Source organism: Pteropus alecto, unplaced genomic scaffold (assembly GCF_000325575.1).
Source record: "Pteropus alecto unplaced genomic scaffold, ASM32557v1 scaffold3, whole genome shotgun sequence".
In the NCBI taxonomy this organism is placed as follows: domain Eukaryota; kingdom Metazoa; phylum Chordata; class Mammalia; order Chiroptera; family Pteropodidae; genus Pteropus; species Pteropus alecto.
Window position 1 is genome coordinate 5,404,028 of NW_006442484.1, and position 22,319 is coordinate 5,426,346.

Sequence of the window (22,319 nt, forward strand, 5' to 3'; positions counted from 1 at the left end):
AGCAAGTGCATTAAAAAAGGGGATGGTATAACATACAATTTTTGTTTTTTTATAAAAAGTCATGACTGTATAACTTTTTTGATTAGCAGTGTTTAAATTTTTTTCCCTTTCCGTGGTGATGGAAGATTTAAGGTTTTAAAATTGACATTTAAAAACAGCCAAATAGCACTTCACTTTTAAAGTTCACCAGTTTCATATGGGATGCCTTGTTATATATCAAAAATTTTACATATTTTATAGGAAAGATCAATTCATGTAACACATGTATTAGCATTCCTTTTATTCTAAATGCTTCATTACTAGAATGAGGCTAATACAGAGATTTTCCTTGTCCAGTGTCTTATTTATAAATAAAGAGAAAGCATTTTTTTATCTTGACATTTTTTAAGGTTTTTTTTTATACCTTAGCATTTTAAATAAGAAACTTTTACCAGTACACAGTGTAAAACACTTTTTAAGTATAATTTACACCAGCTTTCTTCTACTATAGTTTAAATCTCAGCACTTCTTAAGAGAGGCTGGTCAGCTGGTCAACTGACTTAAAAGGACTTTAAAAAGTTAGTTTTTATTGTCTATAATCATTCAAAAGCTTAGAATAGTGGTTTGAACTGTTAAAGTTTGTTTTGAATTCTTTGGAATCTATCCATTTTGTGTACATTTATAAACACTATCATTTAAAAATCCTTTGAGGGACTCACGAAAAATGTATACAGTGTTATCTGAATTGTTAATGTTTTGCCTCAAAGATACTCTTTGTAGTGATTGTTAAAGAATTTTAATAATTTTAAAATAACTTTTGGTGACACGTGCATCATGATGAATAAGTACCTAAAATTAATTGACCATAATTAATAATAGTTAAACAATGACACCAATGAAAATTTGCAGAGATCAATTTAGTACATTTGTTTCAAATTTTAACTTTTTATTGCACATTGCGTTAGAACTCATTTGTCAAACCTTGAAGCTTTCTAATTAGTTTGACCAAATCTGAGGGCCACTTGCCTCTAGAGGGAATGCTAAATAGATTAAAATACTCATCTCAGAGTCCAGCTCCCTTCTGTAATAAGTTCCCCTCTCTCCCATGTCTCAGCACTTTTCAAAAATAAACATCATTAAAGAACCATTTCAATTGCCAGGATGCTTTGTGGCCTGATAGTATTAAATGTGAACAGTGTAACCTCTGACACTGGTAAACAAGTGTAGTTAAAACTAAAAGGCAAGTGTAGTTAAAATTGTCTAGAGAATTTTCAGTGCCTCTTTTCTGTAAGTTGGAAGAGGCAGGAATCCTTGCAAAGAGTTGGGAAAATGTGAATCAAAGTGACATATTTTCTTGGCTTTTGTTTTTTAAATAGACCGTTTTGGGCTTGGCCAGGCAGGAAGAATCCCTGGTTCTGTGAACACCATGCGAGTTTTGAGCACAAGCACAGATCTTGAAGCTGCTGTTGCTGATGCTTTGGTAAGAGTCCCCGTGTGGTGTAATCTCTTTGAATAACTCATCTGGATTATATTCTGTTTTAATAGAAAATTGCCTCCAAATTGGGTTACTAATCATCTTTGAGACTCTTTAAAGTTGTATAAATATTGAGTAAATTTATATTATTATTTTTTTTTTCTTAAATTTTTGTCTCTGTACGTAAGTGAAAATTAGCCTCACAAAAAATATTAGCATCAAGTATTTCTTCTGTGCTCTTCAGTATCAAGGAAGTTTTGATGACATTGGTTTTCTCTGATGTCATTGGGTGTCTTTCTTTTTTTCCAGCATCTCCTTTTTCTCATTCTATTGCTTCTATTGCTTTATGAGCTTTGATGGCATAACCTAAACATATCATTATAATAGCAGGTAATAGAATTTGTAGTTTGAAAATCTTGCATTTATTCCATTACCTCATTAGTCGTTCCATATGATTTTTTTTAAGTGAGTTCTTAAGTCGTTATTTAAGGAAACTTCCCAAATTTTAACATGGATTCTTTGAGGATATGAAGTACTGGTGGAGTATGTTTTTGCATCATTACAATGTAATATCCAAAAATATATATATAGTGAATAGACATCCTTGGATTTATGGTTATAACAAAAAATTTCTCAGTAGAATCTGCTTGTGGTCAGATTGCTTTTTAAAGATACAGCTAGTAGTAACAGTCTCTTGCATATTCTAATTCATGTGCCTAGCATTTAAAATAGGTATTCTTTAGAACTGTCCAATCTCTGGCTTCGCTTGTGCTGTTTGAAGATTTATTCTCTTCTAAGGAAACAAGTATTATAATATCCTGCTTTCAGACCTTGAAGTTTTAAATTCAGTCGTGTTTTGTCTGATCAAAATTTTATAGTCTGTGGCTATAGTGATTCTGACTTTCATCTTTTCCTGTCTCTCCCTCATTTATTCTTGCTCAGTCAGATTTCTTTAACAAGCGGCTATGAGCAAGTTGTTTGCCACTCTCATAATGCTTTCCCTGTAAGTGAAGGCTGCCTGGCCAGCTCTTTTTGTCGCCCTTTCATGTAGGAGGGCTTTTTTTCTGCCAGGTACTGGACTTGAGGATAATTGCTCTAACCATGGCTTTAACTTAAGAGTCATGAGCTGGAACAAAATTCTGGGAAGCTGTTTTTCCTTCCAAGTTGCAACATTTAGAATTTGTCTCTTATTTATTTAGAGACCCTAGGAAGTGGATGTCAAGGGATGGGAAATAATGGATGTGCAAAATCCTTAGTTAAATGAGACTTCCAGTTAAGGCGCGGGGGAGGGGAGGTGGTGGAGTTCCTCTATTCTTTCAAGAACTTCATGAGGGACTGTGCGCAAAGTTCTAGGAGGGAGAATACCACTTGAGATTCTGAGCTTTGGCTTTACTGGACTTGGGCTTTTCTCTGAGCTCTAGCTCCCATTCATGCTGCCCTTATTACTTTTATCCAAACTGCTTGGTTTCTCCAATTGACCTGCTTCAGAAGAGAAAACGCAGGAATGGTACACAATCCTTGCCTCACAGAATAGAATCCTCAGCGGCAGACAGAATGTATCATAGTGATAGGCAACAGAATTAATAGTGACTTTAGAGCTGTCCCTCAGTGGTATGGGGAGAATTTTAGCAAAGAATTATAGCAAGTACTGGAAAGTTTTATAAGAGCCATAGGAGCGTTAGGAAATGCCATTGAGAAAGCATTCTTTATTATTGTTCGCTTGATATGAATTGCTTGCTAACCTATGTTTTTGGTTTGCTAAGATATGTTTTGCTGTACACTTTTGTTGCAAGAACAGTCCCCACATATGCTTCTGACATAATTCTCTATGCTTTTTCCCCATCCTTCAATATTTTCCTGCCTACAGCTGTTAGGAGACTCCAGGAGCAAGGTACCAGTGCTTTAACTTTTGTTTTACAACTTTATTTTTTCTCTTGTGAGTATATTTCCTTTAGGAACTAGGGAAAGCAACAACAAAAAAATGTAGTATAGTATAGAAATTCTAGTCTGAACTATGATTTTGTTGAATCTAGTGAAGCTTTTATTAGTGATGGAGTCGGTCACTTCTCACATTTGTTTTAGTATTTATGTTGGATGTCAGACTCTGTGTCTTCTAGTAGTGTTTCATTTTATCTATTAACCCAGTTTGTGTCTACTCTTATACCATTATTATTTCATGAATGCATATGTTCAACATTTTTCTTATTTTAGGAATCTGTGTGTAAGTAAGATGATCATATAACTTATCATCCTACAAAGATACTTTTGGGAGTGAAAGGGGGCACTATTAATAATTATGCTGGGACAGTAGTCATAAGATAGAACTGTTCTGAGCATATTGGGATATAGGTACAAGTCATATTAGAAAATTATATTTGTACAGTTTAAGCCAGTAACTGTTTGTTTTTCTCTTAAATTGTACTTTATAAATTTTATCAATTTTATATAGCTGTTGCTTCGTTATTTATGGGTTTAACTTACAGTTATTTATATTTAGGGTAAAATAAATGAATGAAGCCGATTTGTGTTTGTAAAACTTAAAAATCCTTAATAAAAGTGGCTCAGGTAATTTAAGAATCCTTTTACATAGGATACTCTGCCACTGACATTTCAGTTTGAGACTTTCTTAAGGAATCGTGACTATTCAGACAAATTTACCCATAGACATTGTTCAAGATATACGACTTTTGATTGGGAAGGGGCTGTGGGTACACATACTTGCAGGTGCTGAGCCAGGTTATTTAACATATAATTCCATTTAATCTTCACAAGGCTGTGAGAAGAATAATTATTATCATCTCAAAGATGGAGAAACTGAAGCAGAAAGATCAGGAGGCTTTCTGAAGTCTTAGCCAGTTGGTGGTGGCAGCAGGATCACAACCCAAATCTGTCTTACTGAAAAGTCCACACACACACTGCTAGAGACTATATATATTCTTTTCTCTCTGGACAGGTTGCTCTGCTTATTATTTATAGTATTTATCAGAAGTCCGCTTTTCTGTTTTTATTCCCTAATCTGTAAGCATGGGGCAAATGTGATGCCTCCGCATATGTATGTGTATCTTTTTACATTTAACTCTTTGTTGTTGTTGGCTTTGTTTGGTATAACTCATGGTCATTTCATCTTTCCATTTCTTCCTCAATCACCCCCATCCCTAATTGGACCTGGCAGAAGAAGCCTGTGAGAAGGAGATACGAGCCGTATGGGATGTATTCTGACGATGATGCCAACAGTGATGCTTCGAGTGTTTGCTCTGAACGCTCGTATGGTTCCAGGAATGGTGGCATTCCCCATTATCTGCGGCAGACCGAGGATGTAGCAGAAGTTCTCAACCACTGTGCTAGTTCAAACTGGTCAGAAAGGAAGGAAGGGCTTCTAGGTCTGCAGAACTTACTGAAGAGCCAAAGAACACTGAGGTGAGGACGAGGGGCAAAAGTTGTGAGCTAAATTTGAATCCCATATTATACTCATCAGGGGCTTAAGTGGATTTCTTGTTATTTATGGAGACCTTACAAAGTTCCAAGACTAAAGGCGGTAAGATGACTAAGACCTAGTCTTTGCCTTTCAGAGACTTTGAAATATTTGGCAAATACTCTATAATTTGTTAGATTTATAAAAACGTGGTTTCCTTACAATCCACATTGGTCTGATAGGTATTTGAGAAATCTTGGTACAGGTTACCATTTAGGTGAAAAATAAAACTCTGCAGGTTGCTTCGGTTTATTATACTTTAGGGTTGTAGATAAGATGTTAGCAGTCTCAGTCTAAAATTTTAAAAATATACATTTTATATGCATATATATAACCTATAAATATGCGTAGTAAAGAGATACTAAAATAGGAGTACTCCAAAATAGTAACAGTATTATCTCTAGAATTATTTTTGCTTTTTTCTTTGTTTCTGTATTTCATAAATTTTCTCACATGGGGCATGTATTCACATACCAAAAAAGTGTGTTTATACCATATTTCATCAAATATAAGGCACCATTGACACACCATATTTTATATGCCTCTAAGAAGAAATGCTGCTTATTAAATCTGACATTACTAATATGTCGATTATAAGATGAATCTCACAATTACAGAGATGTTAAAATGTGAAAAAGTAGGCAACTTAGAATCTATGAAATACAGTATATTATATTCTTTAGATAATTTTTTAAAGATAAGTTATGACAGTGGATAAATTTATGGTCCTAGCTAGGTTCTACAAGCCAAGTGAGCACTGACAAATGAATTGCTATGCTACAAGTGTGGCCGTCAAGTCAGTCTGTCTCTACCCTGCTATATTCCTTACTGCTAACTAATCCCCGCCCATTCCATTCTGTTGTTCATCAAGATATCATAAGTTTTGTCAGTATGCTTTCTGAAATGCAGGTAGCCTCTGACCTCTAGTGATCTGTCAAGAAACAAATGAGGATGATTTGTTGTGATTATTGCTTCAAGAATGTTTAATTTTAGTGGTCACAATTTCTTGATTCTTAGTGTTCACCAAGTATCCATTGAATAATCTCTAGAAATCTATGGGTTAGCATTGGTCTAAACTGGATTACATTGTTAGTAATGTTAAAGGATCATTGAACCAATTATCTCGTGTATGAGGGGGGATTACTCAGGCATGATTTGGATAAGAGATGGTACTTCTAATCAAGCCTTGAAGTAACAATAGGACTAAATAGTACAGTTGAAAATCAGAAAAGGTAAAGGGGCCCTAAAATGAAATGAGTGTTTGCCTTGTCATGGGCACAGTTTTAGGTAGGGCATGTTATCTTCTTTAATCCTCTCAGCAGCCAGGTAGCTCTTATCCTGTGTGACTGTTATGGATATAAAGATATCAGAGTACTCTTTGTCTATAGAAGAACTGAGATTAAAATCCAGGTCTGTCTGACCCCAAAACACATGCTTTTCTTAGTTTGTCCTGTTGGCTTTCATCTTTGGCAGGTGGAAAATAGACCTGGAATAAAATGAACAGGATTTAGCTCATGGCTTGGCCACTTGCACATGTATGAACTTAGGCAATCACTCTCTGAGATTGTTTCCTCATTTTAAAATGAGAACAAAACTATGACGGTTTTATGTTCCGTTTTAATTTCATCTTGAGTTAAAAAATACAATTAACTGTAAAAAAAACTTTTATATAAAATTTAAATGAAGTTTATTACAGAAATAAAAGGATATTTAAAAGCAAAGTTGTAATTAAGTGTTGACTTATTAAATTTTAACTTCTTTTATTTCTATTTTATTTCCTTTAGTCGAGTAGAATTGAAAAGATTGTGTGAGATCTTCACACGAATGTTTGCTGACCCTCACAGCAAGGTAAGTCTGGGAACCACGTTATAATTACAGGCTTCTCTGCATGTCTGTGTGAGCTGTGTAATATCCTACTGAAGAATGAGAGAGAATTAGAATTCCCTATAGTGCGGTTTAGACCTCATAGATTTAACACTAATTTCAGCAATAGTTTGTCACATCTTTTAAAAATAGAATTCTTGGAAACTTCATATGGCCACAAAATTCAAGTTATAAATAAAGTACATTTCAAGTAAGAGTTATCACGGAGAGAATCAGATGTAGTCTTTCATTCAGCAGATTTTTTTTGGTGGTTCCTATTAGCCAAACAGTGAGCTACATGCTAGAATGGAACATTGGATTATAATATTGTCCCTTTTAAAAAAAAGTTATAGTCGTGAGAAAATAATCAAGTATATAATAGTTTTTTTAAAATCCCAGGTAGAATTTTTCTGTATAGGATAAGAAACAAAAATGGAAGCATTTATGTAGTAGATTTATTGGAAAACCAGTTTAACTTATTTCTCCAAATAGAATTTTGCTGTTCTCAAGAACTTTTTGGATGGTGGCCACTTAGCTGGTGCCTACATCTCCTGGGTGCCCAGAGAGCACTGAGCCTGAGAACCACCTTTCTGGCAAGGACATCCCTGCTACAGGAAAACACCCATGAGTGAGGGACAGGGCCTTTTCTAGGAGTGGTGCCGGGAGAGGCTCTTTATAAGAGTTTACTTGGAGTCTAGATTTTAAATACATACCACTGTTTGGGAGGAAACCTTTAGAGAGATGCTTGTAGAGAAAGAAAATGGGGAATTGATATCAAGAAAGTTAAAGGGTGAATAAAGGACAGAAACTAAAGTGTAGAAATTGATTAAACCTTAATCACTATAAGCAAATCTTAAATGTTTGATATGCAAAGTTTAACTATCTTATATTACAGTTTTCCTAGTAAAAATGATCTGTTCTAACTTTCACTGGAAGAATGAAACCTGTGATGGCCAGAAGGTCCAGCCCATGTTTGTGATGTCCCTTCTTTTCATAGCTTTTCTTCTTCATAGGAATTGTCTTTGAAGTATCAAATATTCATCTGCCCAGTCATTCAACATTTACTGAGTACCCACTGTGGGCTAGGGATACAGAACGCAACATATGGCACCTGCTTTTTGAGATGCTCATGGGAACATAGGAGAATGAATGCAAGGGTTCTCTCCTTATTTTAGAAGCACTTCTCCTCAATAATTGGTCTTAAAGCATGTCTTAAAATTCCTGACATGACCCTCACAGTAAGGTTAACATTAACAATATTACTAAGATCCAAGAAAGATGGATGCCACCTTTTTTTTTTCTTTTACTATTTATTAACTACCTATTATGTTAGATGTTAGACTAAATGCTGGTGACACAGGAGTGAGTAGTACAGAAACAGTCCCTGCCTGAGTGCTTCCAGACTTGGGGGAGCTGAACTTTAACCATTAGTCACATACATCATCACAGACTGAACTGAGTTTTCAGTGGAGTAGATAGGGGAGGTTTCCCCAAGAAAGTGACATATGAATTGAAAGCCGAAAGGTTAGCAGTCTTAAGTAGGTGATGGAAGAAACATTCCAGGTACGAGAACCACACAGATACCAAAGATATAATTATCAAGTTTTTGCTCTAAGATAGTGTTAAAAACAGTAAGATTTAAAGGATATTAGATGGTTTTGGACATTGATGAAATTTCTGTTACCTGTCACCTCTAGATTGCTGATTCAGAACCAGAATGTGAGGATAAAGAAGGAAATTTGTTTCCATCAGAAGGCTCTTGTACAGTGAGTTTGGAGGTCTCAGTTTAGTTATTCTTTATTAGCTGTCTTTGAGCTAAGCTAGGATTCCCACAGCTGGGGCTCATTGACTTTTTTTCTGAGCTGTCTCATGGGAGACCCATGGTGGTTAATAGTTGCTGTGCTGTGACAGTATATGATGGCTGGGTTGTCCCAGAAGAGCAAGACTCATTAACCAAGTAGGGGGCACAGTGCTACTTAGCTCTCTGAAATCAGTTCAGGGATAGTCCACTGTGACTCTCTCTTCCTAGACAGCAGTAATGAGTACACAGCAGCATGACAGTTACGTGAGCTGTTAGCGCCTTTTATTCTAAGCCATAATCGTTTATAAAAGATTTTCATGGCTTTTGTAATATCTCTTTACAAAGATAGTGCTTTACAGTATCTGAATTGGCATACTTTAAAATAGACGACTAAAACGAAAAGAAACATACACACAAGTTTCCTCCCTCATCCTATAATAATTTTTTTTGAATAAGTGTCACATTGTAATCTTTATGTATCAGAAAATTTTTTCTTACACTTGACATACAGTATATTAACTTAAGATGTGAAAGTAATTACCCCAATAAGTCTGGTACCCACCTGATGCCATACATAGTTATTAACAATATTTTTGAGTATATTCCCTGTGCTGTACTTGACATTCCTGTGACTGTTTTTATCAGTGGATATTTGTACATCTTAATCCCTTCCCCTTTTTCACCCAACCCCCCCAACCCTTCCCATCTGGCAACCATTACTTTGTTCTTTGTATCTATGAGTTTGTTTCTGTTTTATTTGTTTTGTAGATTTCACATATAAGTAAAATCATATAGCATTTCTCTTTTTCTGTCTGATTTATTTTACTCGCATAATACTTTCTAGGTCTATCCATGTTGTCGCAAATGGCAAGATTTTGTTCTTTTTTATGGCTGAATGATGTCTATTGTATATATGTACCGCATTTTCTTTACCAGTCGTCTATTGAATGACAGGTTGCTTCCATATCTTGGCTATTGTAAATAATGCTGCAGTGAAACATAGGGATGCATATATCTTTTTGAATTAGTGTTTCGGATTTCTTTGTGTAAATACCTGGAAGTGGAATTACTGGGTCATAAGGTACTTCTATTTTTAATTTTTTGAGGAACCTCCAAACTGTTTTCCATAGTGGCTATACCATTCTGCAATCTTTCCAGCAGTGCACGAGGGCTTCCTTTTCTCCACATCCTTGCCAACACTTGTTTGTTGATTTGTTGGTGATGGTCATCTGACAGATGTGATGTGTTTTCCTGATAATTAGTGAAGTTGAACATGTTTTTATATGTCTTTTGGCCATCTGTATGTCCTCTTCTGGAGAAATGTCTGTTCAGATCCTCTTCCCGTTTTTTAATCAGATCGTGTTTTTTGCTGTTAAGTTGTATGAGTTCCTTATATATATTGTATATTAACTCCTTATTGGAGTAATCATTGGTGAGTATCTTCTCCCATTTAATAGGTTATCTTCTCGTTTTGTTGATGGTTTCCTTTGGTGTGCAAAAACTTTTTTTTTTTTTTTTTTTGCAGTTCAAATGATTTCTTTTTAATTTAATTAGTTTCAAGTATACAATACCTTGGTTAGACGTCTATATAGTTCGTAAAATGATTCCCCCAATTTCTCCCTCCCTCCTCTGACCCTCCACCTAGCCAACGTATTAATGCTAATTACATTCCCTCTGCTGTGCTCCCTATCCCTGTGACCATCCATCAGCTACTAATTTGTACTTCTTTAACCCTTCACCCCATTCTCCCAGCCCCCCAAATCCCCATCCCCTCTGTCCACCACCAAATTGTCCACTATATTTGTGAGTCTGTTTTTGATTAGTTTGTTCTTTTTATTGCTTAGATTCTGCATATAAGTGAAATCATATAGTTTATCTTTCTCTGTCTTACTTAAATACCTTCTAGGTCCATCAAAGCAATATGTTTTTCCATTCCCTTCTTTTTAGTCTGTGTCTTTTAATCTGAAGTGAGTCTCTTATAGGCAATATGTAGGGTCTTGTTTTCCTTTCCATTCATCCACTCTTTTAGTTGGAGCACTTAATTCTTTTCCATTTGAGGTACTTATTGATAGGAATGTAGTTGTCATCATTCTTTATTCCTGTTTTTGATACATGTTTTTTCTTCTTAAAGAAGTCCCTCCAACATTTCTTGTAATGCTGGCTTGGTGCTGATGAATTCCTTTAGCTTTTTCGTGTCTGGGGAGCTCTTTATCTGTCCTTCGATTCTAAATGATAGCTTTGTTCTGTGAGCTTCCTGGGGTTTTCTGTCCATTTCCTTCACCAGGTGAGGGACATTTTCCATCATTATTTCTTCAAATAGCTGTTCAACATCTTGATTTTCTTCAGTTACGCCGATCAGACAGATATTTGGACTCTTAATAGTGTTCCATATGCTCCTTAAATTATTTTTATAGTCTTGGCATCTTATCTCTCGCTGTTCTGATTGCATATCCTTGGCTTTCCTGTCCTCTAGATAGGACATGTGATCCTTTTCTTTATTCACTTTGTTTATTCCTTTGTTTATTCCATTTAATATATTTCTCATCTCAGATAATGTGTTCTTCATTTCAGACTGGTTCTCTGTTATAATTTCCATTCCATTTTTATGTTTTTTATGAAGTTCTCACTGAATTTATCTACACTTCCCAAAAGTTCGTTGAGCATCTTTAAACCAGTGTTAGATTACTTGACTCCATTATATCTGGATCTCTGTTCTCTTCTCTCATATGGTTTCTGCTTCTTTGTCTTCCCATTTTGGCTGGCTGTCTTTGTATTAAGCAAAGCTTCTAAGTCTCCCGGTCTTATTAGTGTGGCTTTGTGGAGTAGATGTCCAGTGGCACAGTCCTGGGAGGTGTTCTGCTGCAGGCTAAATTTAGCCCAAGCCTCTACTCCTCCGGGGCTGTCTGTTAAGATTCAGCAAGCAATCCACAGAAGCTGTGCTTATAGTTGCCTCAAAAGGCACACCAGAAACCGAGGCCAGCTGCCTCCAGAGTTTAGGCACTACTCAACAAGGAGCACCTCACTCTTTGAGGATACACCTGGATGTGGCTTGGGTGGGGCCGCGAGTTGAGGGAGGCGAGGTTTCAGGGAATCCTCTGGGCAGAGTGACCTCTGTTATCCAGTTTGATGACGTCACAGCTATGGCGGCGCTGTGTCCGCACACTGGAGGTGGGGAGGGCTTATCAAGCAACAGTGGATACCACAGGCATTTCTGTACAGAGCGAGTCTTGCCTCGGCCCTCACCCTGAAAACATCTCTCTGTAAATCCCCGGTGCCCCCTGTGCGCAGCCGAATCAGCACTGGTGCCCAGAGCGAGCAGGTCCATCATCACGAAAGTGTGCTCACGGACATGGCCCCTTTAAGAGACGTCTGCAGCTGCCGCTGCCGCAGCCTCCGTCTCACTCAGCTGCTGGAGACCAGGCAGCCCTGCATCCTTGCCCTGTCCTACCTCTTGCTGTTGTAGGGTGTTTTCTTGGATTTCTCCCTAGTCATATGGCTTGTTCATCTAGATCCCAGGTGATTTTTCCTGGCTGCTGCTCCTTGTTTCCATCACAACTTTGATTTGGTCGCCAGAGGGATGAACAGAGCCTCTGTCACCTACGCCATTTCTTTTTTCACCCAAAACCTTTTTAGTGTGATGTAGTCCCATTTTTGTATTTCTTCTTTTGTTTCACTTTCCCAAGGAGCTGTGTCAGAAAAAATAATACCAAAAGTAATGTCAGAGAGTTTACTGTTTGTGTTTTCTTCTAGGAATTTTATTGTTTCAGGTCTTACATTTTAAGTCTTTAATTCATTTTGAGTTTATTTTTATATATGGTGTAAGAAGGTAGTCTAATTTCATTTTTTTTGTATGTATCTGCCCAGTTTTCCCAACACCATTTATTGAATAGACATTCTTTACCCCATTGTATATTCGTGCCCCCTTTATCATAGATTAATTGACCATCTGGGTGTGGATTTATTTCTGGGCTCTCTGTTCTGTTCCATTGATTTATATGCCTGTTTTTATGCCAGTACCATGCTGTTTTGATTATCATAGCCTTATAGTATAGTTTGACATCAGGTAGCATGATATTTCCAACTTCGTTCTTCTTTCTCAAGATCGCTGTGGCTATTCAGGGTCTTTCGTGGTTCTATATAAATTTTAGCCTTATTCTTTCTAGTTCTGTGAAAATTGTCATTGGCATTTTGATAAGGATTGATTATACTGAATCTATAGACTGATTTGGATAGTATGGAACTTTTAACAATTTTAATTATTCCTATCCATGAGCATGGTATATCCTTCTATTTAATTGTATCTTCAATTTCTTTCTTCAATGTCTTATAATTTTCCAAGTACAGGTCTTTTACTTCCTTGATTAAATTTATTTCCAGGTATTTTATTTTACTTTTTTGATGCAATCATAAATGGTTTTTTTTTTTTTTTTTAAATATCTCTGATAGTTTGTTCTGGTTATATAAAAATACAACCAATTTCTGAATATTAATTTTGTATCCTACTTTACTGAATTCATTTATTAGTTCTAACAGTTTTTTGGTGAAGACTTTAGGGTTCTCTATGTGTACTACCATATCATCTGCAAATAATGACAGTTTTACTTCTTTCTTTCCAATTTTCCCACCACCATTTATTGAATAGACAGTCTTTAGGATGCCTTTCTTTCTTTTTCTTGTCTGATTGCTGTGGCTAGGATTTCTAATACTGCATTGAATAAAAGTGGTGAGAGTGGACAGACATCCTTGATTTGATCTTGATCTTAAGGAAAATGCTTTTAGCTTTTCCCTGTTAAGTATGTTAGCTGTGGGTTTGTCATACATGGTCTTTATTATGTTGAGATATTTCCTTCTATCCCCACTTTACTGAGAGTTTTTATCATAAGTTGGTGCTGGATTTTGTCAAATGCTTTTTCTGCACCTTTTGATGTGATCATATGATTTTTATCCTTCACTTTGTTTACGGGGTATATCATGTTAATTAATTTGCAGATATTGAACCAACCTTGCATCACAGGAATAAATCCCAATTGATCACATTGTATGAGCTTTTTAATGTATTGTCAAATTCGGCTGGCTTATCTTTTTTCAGGATTTTGCATATGTATTCATCAGGGATATTGGCCTTATTATTATTATTATTATTATCATCATCATCATCATCATTATTAATTATTTTGTAATATCATTTTTGGTTATAGGTTTATGCTGGCCTTGTAAAATGAGCTTGAGATCCTTGCCTCTTCAATTTTTTGGAATAGTTTGGGAAGGATAGGTATTAATTCTTCTTTGAATGTTTGGTAAAATTCACTTGTGAAGCCATTTGATGCAGGAATTTTGTTGGGAGATTTTTGAATACTGATTCTATTTTGTTAGTAGTTAGTGGTCTGTTCACATTTTCTGTTTCTTCTTGATACAGTCTTGGAATATTGTACGTTTCTAGGAATTTATCCATTTCATTTATGTTTCCATTTTGTTGGCATATAATTATAGTACTTTTTAATCCTTTGTATTTTTCTGATGTCAGTTGTCACTTCTCTTTCACTTCTGATTTGATTTAGGCCATCTCTTTTTGAGCCTGATTAAAGGTTTATCAGTTTTATCTTTTCAAAGAACCAGCTATTGGTATCATTGATCCGTGGGGTTTTTTTTTGTTTTTTGGTTTTTTTTTTAGGCTCCATTTTGTTCATTTCCTCCCAGATCTTTATTTAATTTCCTTCTTTTTTTTTTTTTTTTTTTTCCTAGTTCTTTTTGGTGTAGGGTTAGATTGTTTCCTTGAGATTTTTCTTGATTTTGAGGTAAGCTGTATTGGTATGACTTTCTCTCTTAAAACTCCTTTGACTGTGTCCCATCGATTTGGAGTCATTGTGTTTTCATTTTCATTTGTCTCAGGTATCTTTTGATTTCTTTCTGGATATCGTTGTTAACCCGTTAATTGTTTAGTAGCATATTATTTAGCCTCCGTTCATGTGTTTTTCAGTTTTCTTGTAATTGATTTCCAGTTTCATATTACTGTGATAGGAGAAGATGCTTGATATGATTTCAGTCTTCTTAAATTTATTGAGACTTGTTTTGTGGCCTAATATGCGTGATCTATCCTGGGAAATGGTCCACGTGCACTTAAAAAGAATGTATATATTATACTGCTTTTGGGTGAAATGTCCTAAAAATATTAAGTTCATGTGGTGGAAGTGTTGTTAGGCCACTGTTTCTTTGTTGATTTTCTCTCTGGATGATCTGTACATTGATGTCAATGAGGTGTTAAAATCCCCTACTGTGACTGTAATACTGTCATGCTCTTTTATGTCCATCAATATTTGCTTTTCTTTATATATTTAGATTATCCTGTGTCAGTTGTGTTAATTTTTACAGGAGTTATATCCTCTTGTTGGATTGATCTCTTTTCATTGTGAAACATCCTTCCTTGTCTCTTGTTATAGCCTTTGTTTTAAAGTCTATGTTGGAACAATTTTTTTTCCATCCCTTTACTTTCAGTCTGTGTGTGTGTTTTGATATCAGGTGGGTCTTTTGTAGGCAGCATATGCATGGGTCTTATTTTCTTATCCATCCAGCCACTCTATGTCTTTTGTTTGGAGCATTTAGTCCATTTACATTTAAAATAATTGTTGGTAGGTATTGCCATTTTATTAGTTGTATTCTGGTTGTTTTTTGTAGTTATTCTCTGTTCCTGCCTTATTTCCTACTCTTTTCTCTTGTATGTTGATGTCTTTCTATAGTGTTGTGTTTGGATTCCTTCCTCTTTATTTCTTGTGTATCTTAGATAAGATTTTTGATGTCATTATCATGTGCTTTTTTATACCAAGCTGTATATATAGCAATCTATTTTAAGTTGATGGTTGCTTAAGCTTGAATACATACTAAAATCTCTACAATTTTTACTTGCTTCCTCCACATTTTTTTTGTCATTATTTTATACTTTTTTGTGTGTGCGTGTTCCTGTGTATCCCTTAATTTACTGTTGTAATTACATGTGATCTTCCTATTTTGGCCTTTAACCTTTGTACTAGCTTTATTGTTGGTTGATCCACTCTTTTTATTATGTCTTTGCCTTTGTCAGTGGGAACTTTTTTCTTCGCTATATATTCTTATTTATATCTTTGATTTTTAAAAAATTCTCTTAAATCTTTTTAAGTTTTCATGTAATACTGGTTTGGTGGTGGTGAACTCCTTTCGTTTTTTTTGTCTGGAAAACTCTCTGTCCTTTAGTTCTAAATGTTTGCCTTACTGGATAAAGTAATCTTGGTTGTAGGTCCTTGCTTTTCATCACTTCAGTTTTCTAGCCTGCAACATTTCTGATGAGAAATCAATCAGCTGACAGTCTTTTGGGAGTTCCCTTGTATGTAACTAACTGCTTTTCTCTTGCTATGTTTAAAATTCTCGCTTTGTCTTTTACCTTTGGCATTTTAAATATGTATGTCTTGGTGTGGGCCACTTCGGGTTCATCTTGTTTGGGAATCTCTGTACCTCATGGCCTTGTATGTCTACTTACTTCACCAGGTTAGGGAAGTTTTCTGTCATCACATCTTCAAATAGGTTTTCAATCTAATTCCTGTCTCTCTTTTCCTTCTGGTACCCCTATGCTGTAAATGTTGGCACACTTGATGTTGTACCGGAAGTCCTTTAAACTATCCAACTTTTTTTTATTCTTTTTTTTGTTTTTTCTGCTGTTCCAATTGGATGTTTTTCGCTACCTTGTCTTTCAGATCACTGGATCACTGATTTAACCCTCTGTTTCATGTAATCTGCTGTTGATTCCATCTAATATAGTCTTCATTTCATTTATTGTAGTCTTCAATTTTGACTGGTCCTTTTTTGCAGTTTCTATCTCTTTGAGTAAGTTTTCACTGATTTCATCTTTTTTTTCTTAAATTCATTGAGCATCCTTTTGACCAGTATTTTGAACTCTATATCTAGTAGATTGTTTGCCTCCATTTCATTTAGTTTTCTTTCTGGAGTTTTATCCTGTTTTTTTCATTTGGGAGATGTTTCTTCGTCTTCTCATTTTGGCCACCTTCCTGTTTTTGTTTTTATGTATTATGCAGATCTGCTACATCTCCCAATCTTGGCAGAATAGCCTAATGTAGTAGGTGTCTTATGGGTCCCAGTGGTACATACTCCCTGGTCACGTGAGCATGGTGCTCCAGGGGTGTGCCTGGTGTGAGTTGTGTGTGCCCTTCTATTGTAGTTGAGCCTTAGTTGCCATTGGCACATCAGTGGGTGGGATTGACTTTCAGGCTGAGTGGCTATGGGGACTGGCTATGACTGCAATGGATGAACTGTTGTGCGGGGGTTGACTGCACAGAGCATGAATCACTTTAACAGGGTTCTGGTGCCTGCCAAGTCTGCCCTTTAGTTACGTCATTTGTGGGGCCGGTTAGGTGGTACTCTGATATGGTCTGAAGTCAGCCACTGGGTGTTTTGGTTCTGAGGTTTCTTGTGAGGGACTCTTCTGCAGGCCATATTAGCTGATTCCTGTGTCTAGCCTGGGGCGACCTGGCCAGACCTACAAAATGACCTGCAAGGTTTGTCTGTGCTGGGTGTGGAGGTGCCTGGAAGAGGCTATGCGTAAACCGAGGCTGACTGCCGTTGGTACCAGGCTTGAGGCCACTTAAGAAGAGGTATCAGGAACACAGACTAGCTGCTGCTTCTTTGGGGTTTGTTGATTTTTGAGAGACTTTAGAAATCCACAGCATGGGCCGAGTTTGGCTGCTTGTGTGGAAAATCCACTGACAGAAGTTCAGGCTCAGCTTGTAACTTGGGTGGGGTGAACAATGTTAGCCAGATTGATGGAGAGTTCAGATTTGGTGCTCACCCGTGCCTGCCAGCTGGATGGGGGAAGACTTAACAAATGAATAATGGCAACTGCTAGCACTTCCAACTGGAGAGAGCTATGTGAGGTGTCCTGACCTCTGCCCCTTCAACTCTTGTCCTGAAGCTAATCAATTTACTTGCTCCTTGTATGTCCCTGGTGCTTTTCGAGTTGCTGCTCCTACTCTGGCGTCTGAACAAGTGAGTTTGTGAGCCAGTGAGTCTGTGTGTAGACCCTTTAAGACCTGCAATGCCTTTGTTTCTAGTGGCCTGTTGTCTCTCTTGGACACAGTCTGCACTGGTTTTCAGCTAGATGTTTTAGGGACTTATCTTCCCAGTTATGGTTCCCTGGGCTGGGTTACCTGGTGTGGTTCTGGGACCCCTTGTTCCTCAGGAGGAACATATAGCCAAGATATCCCTCCTGATTCTTAACCACCACACATCAGTATATGACAAGCCAGTTCCGCATCTCCATCCCTCCTACCAGTCTCTGTGGCTTCTTCTTTTTATCTTTAGTTATAAGATTTCCTACCAGTCTCTGTGGCTTATTCTTTATATCCTTAGTTATAAGCTAGTCTTCAGGTGGTTCTCAGAGGCGTTTGTTCTATAACTTAGTTGTAATTTTGATGTGGTCATGGAAGAAGGGGAGCACAGCATCTACCTCCACCACCTTGACCTGAAGTCTTCCTATAACAGCGTTTGTTGAATGCTAGAGAATGAACAATAATAGTATAGAATTATGATGGTTAAATTTTTTTTTTTTTTAAAGAAAGGGAAAAAATGGAAAGCTTCTAGATTAAACTAATACTTTTCAGCAAAGCTCATTCTCTCTGTACTGAGTTTTAAAGGCATTTGAGGGAGGGGAGACCATTTTATCAGATTGTAGCCCTTTCAAGTCTTTTAAGAAACTGCATGAAAATATTATTAATGCACTGTGGACTAACATGGAATTTGTTTTGTTGCATGGCCTGGTTTGCTGTGGAATTCACATCAGAGAGTAAGTTCCCATACTTTTTGCTTTATTTTCTTTAAAATATTTGCTTTCTATAGTATGACCAGTTGTTAACTGTGTTAATGTAAGTTGTAAGAATCTGGGCAAAGCCAGTATAGGCATTTTTAATGTTTTGGAGACTTTGGAGGAAATTATGAATTAAATATGTGAAATGTTTGATTTTCATTTTTGTCTAGGTTTTCAGTATGTTTTTAGAGACTCTTGTGGATTTTATAATAATTCATAAGGATGACTTGCAAGACTGGCTTTTTGTTCTTCTCACACAATTACTTAAGAAAATGGGAGCAGATTTACTTGGATCTGTACAAGCAAAAGTTCAGAAGGCTCTAGATGTCACAAGGTAAGTGTTTTGGCAGGGGGGTGGACCATTTTTTTCAGCTTTTCGCATATAATTGGCATAGACCATTGTATAACTCTGAAGTATACAACGTGATGATTTGATACTTGTATATATTGATAATTACCACAGTGTTAGTTAACACTTCTTTTACCTCACATAATTACTGTTTTCTTGTGGTGGTGATAGTGAGACCATCTATGATCTATTCTCTTAAGACCTTTAAAGTATATAGAACAGTATTGTTAACTATATCACTGTGCTGCACTTTAGAACTTCAAATTATTCATGTTATAACTAGAAGTTTGTACCCTTGACCAATATCTCTCTATTTCACTTACCCCTAACATCCGGCAACCACTATTCTCTCTGTTTCTTTGGGTTTGGCTTTATTTATTTATTTTTTTAAGATTCCACATATAAGCTAGAATTGGAGAACATTCTTATATACCAGTATGGCAATGGATTTATAAAGCATTGGCTACAAGGGCTAGGCTGATCCAGCTGATAATAAATGAGCGAAGTAGGTAGAAATGGGGGGTTCTACGATAGGATGGAGGGCGTTTGTGGCCATGTTGGAACATGGGTCCAGTGGTACTGCTTTTCAAGGATGATCAAAAATGTAAGGTAATTAATACATTTGGGAAATTTTTTTTTATTTTATGAACATTTATGAGCCAGGCTTGGCCTATAGGTCACTTAATTTAGGTGAATTTATGAAAGACTAGGTCCCTTTCATACTTTTAAGGATTGTGGGAATATTATGATTATATCCCTAAAATTTGGTGATTAAAGAAAACAGTTATTCCCTCCTATTAATTTTCTCGGATGCCTCTTTCCTTTAAGAATCCTGTTCTCAGTAGATTTGATCTAAGTCTCTAAAGTATGTTTATTATTCCCCTTTTCTCAGCAGCTGAGATGTATAGCTGCTTAAGTTTATCTGGGATCAGTCAGTATCGAGGGCTCAGTGCTGGCTGAGAGCTGTTCCTCAGGTAATAGACCTGACTGTAACTCTGCATCAGTTTCCTTTCCTTTGGCTGTACTTAACAGCAGGGCACATTTCCAGGTTAAACACACCAGTTACTTCTTGTAGGAGAAAGGAGAAACATTTTATGTGTGGTTTGTTGACCTTGCTTCTTTAATTTATAGCAAGTACGAGTCACTTAAATTACGTATTATAAAGAATACTTTGCTTCCAGAGGTGGTCCTCATAGCTTCCTGGATGCAAATAGTTATGGGAGAAAAGAATGTGCTATATGGTCAAGTTCACTTCTTATTAGTAATTTTAATACTGGTAATACTAGTACCTCGTATGCGCCCTGTGCTTTATATTTTTCTTATATTTCATTTAAATTTCACATCTTTCCTGTGATTTTGTAGTTTTGAATGTACAGCCCTTTTCTTTTCACTATACTTCTGTAGATTGAGAAAAGTCTAAGAGAGTTTAAAAACAGCAGTTCAGTCAGTCGCTCAGCCTCAATTATAATAGATGTTTGCATTGCATTATCTTTCTTGTTAGTATGGCGTTATGCACATTGACTCTGTTATGCAATTTTACACTAATACTAGTAATTAAGGGGAAAGAGAGCACTGACTTTCTTTAACCAAGAGCCCTCAGGGTTACTCAGTTGGACCAAAGATGTGAGGTAACTAAAGAAAGGAATCAGTAACAGGTAAGAAATGGAGCAGGAGAGGGGCTCCTAGGGCCCCCAGGGTTCTGTGTGTGTTTTGTAGCTGGGTGGAGATTTTCCTTACTGAGTATCCCACAGGCACTACTTCTTGTGGTTACTATACCAAATAGAGATTGTTAGCAGTCACCCAGGTAGAGGACCAAGGAGGACAGTGCAATTAGCTTAAGCAAGGTCAGCTATAAGCAGTGTGTTCAGGATGTAAAAATAAGATTTGGGAATTTGCAGTGTTTTTTGTGTAAGCAATATTCAGAAAGGTAGCTGGAGAGAAGATGAGCAGATCCCTAGAAGGCAGGTAAGAATCTCTTCCTTATTAGTTTATTGTTTAGTATTAATTTTTAAAAAGCATACTCAAAGTAGGTTTGGTATGTGTTTCGGGAGGTTTAACAAGATTTCCCTGTTTCTAAATTTTTTATGTAATGTGTATAACATTAGTATTTATATAAAATGAAAAGTACTATTTAAAAAATGTGAACAGGCTTCCTTTAACATATATTAATCTACAACAGAATTTTTGTCTTTTAAATGGTTTTTACATTATTTTTTGTATTCAATTTTTCTTTAAAAACAAGCATTTTTTTTTTTAAACCTAGGGACTCCTTTCCATTTGATCAACAATTTAACATTTTGATGAGATTTATTGTGGATCAAACTCAGACTCCGAACCTCAAGGTGGGTAACGATTTGTCATTGCAGTTCAACCTTTAGAAGCCAAATTTGTGTGAAATTTACTTTTTATACATGACTTATATTTGGCCATTAGAATAAATCTGCTGCGAGCACACTTGTATACCTGTTGGTGGACATGTTTTCTTTTTTCTTGGTTCAGTACCCAATAGAGAAATTGCTGGTTTATTGGGTAGGCTTTATGTTTAACTTTATTTTAAACTGTTAAAATGGTTGTATTATATGCCTACCAGCAATATGTGAGGGTTCCAGTTGTTCCACATCTTTACCAACATTTGGGTGTTATTACTCTGTCACAATATTTAAACTAAAAAATACTCATGTGGTGAGGTAGGTATCTTAATGGAATTTTTAAAAATTAATATTAAAAATATCCTAACATGTGAAAATTACTTAATACATGTTATAAAATTATACGTTTAATAACAGTTAAATATGAGGGAGGATATGTATTCATTTAAGATAGTTCATGTACATCATCTATTCTTCTATCATTAACTTTTGTTGGGTTTTTAGGATAGGCCCAATCAGTAATAACCCTTTTCTTGTGAGGTCAGAACTAATTGAGACAGTAATGGAAAAGTTAAGGCAGCATATCAGCTTAATTACTGAAAACGTTGCCTTGCAAGGCATGACCTAGAATGTCTGTAAAGCAGTACTAACCACAGAGTGGTACTTGCCCTTACCAGTTGGTGGCAGAGCTGGAAATCCCACAGCTCCCCACATGAGCCCCTGGCCTATGTGTTTTACAGCACACATGAGGAGCAGAACCTCCTTTTCTGCAGGCATGGTGCTCAAAAAATGAAGAGTATTAAGCTACATGCCACTCTTCCTGTTCTTAATCGTACTTCTCAGTCATTTCATGGTTTTTGTCCTGATAGATGTGGAAACATGAATCCAAGAGAAAGGAGGTGTCCCTCAATAGTATGTTTACTTTTCTCTGGTCACCAGTTGAAGAATTCTTTTCAAAGATTCAAAAAGTATGCTTAATGTTTATAATTATTGGATCTTTCAGGTCAAAGTTGCAATTCTGAAGTACATTGAGTCTCTCGCCAGGCAGATGGATCCAACAGATTTTGTAAACTCTAGTGAGACCAGGCTTGCTGTTTCTAGAATTATAACCTGGACAACAGAACCAAAGAGTTCAGATGTGAGAAAGGTATGTCCAAGAGAGCTGCAG

General features: G+C 36.3%; 1 protein-coding gene across 1 annotated transcript in view; it reads left to right on the plus strand.

The window, feature by feature from the left end:
* CLASP1 (cytoplasmic linker associated protein 1) overlaps positions 1-22,319 on the plus strand; it is a gene marked incomplete at its 5' end in the record, with an annotated part of 217,294 nt that overhangs the window by 142,770 nt on the left and 52,205 nt on the right. Inside the window, 8 exons of the mRNA XM_015596443.2 lie at positions 1,356-1,459; positions 3,321-3,344; positions 4,626-4,870; positions 6,710-6,773; positions 12,312-12,314; positions 18,604-18,767; positions 21,046-21,124; positions 22,155-22,298. Coding sequence (XP_015451929.1) covers positions 1,356-1,459; positions 3,321-3,344; positions 4,626-4,870; positions 6,710-6,773; positions 12,312-12,314; positions 18,604-18,767; positions 21,046-21,124; positions 22,155-22,298 — 827 coding nt within the window. The remainder of the gene's footprint in view (positions 1-1,355; positions 1,460-3,320; positions 3,345-4,625; positions 4,871-6,709; positions 6,774-12,311; positions 12,315-18,603; positions 18,768-21,045; positions 21,125-22,154; positions 22,299-22,319) is intronic.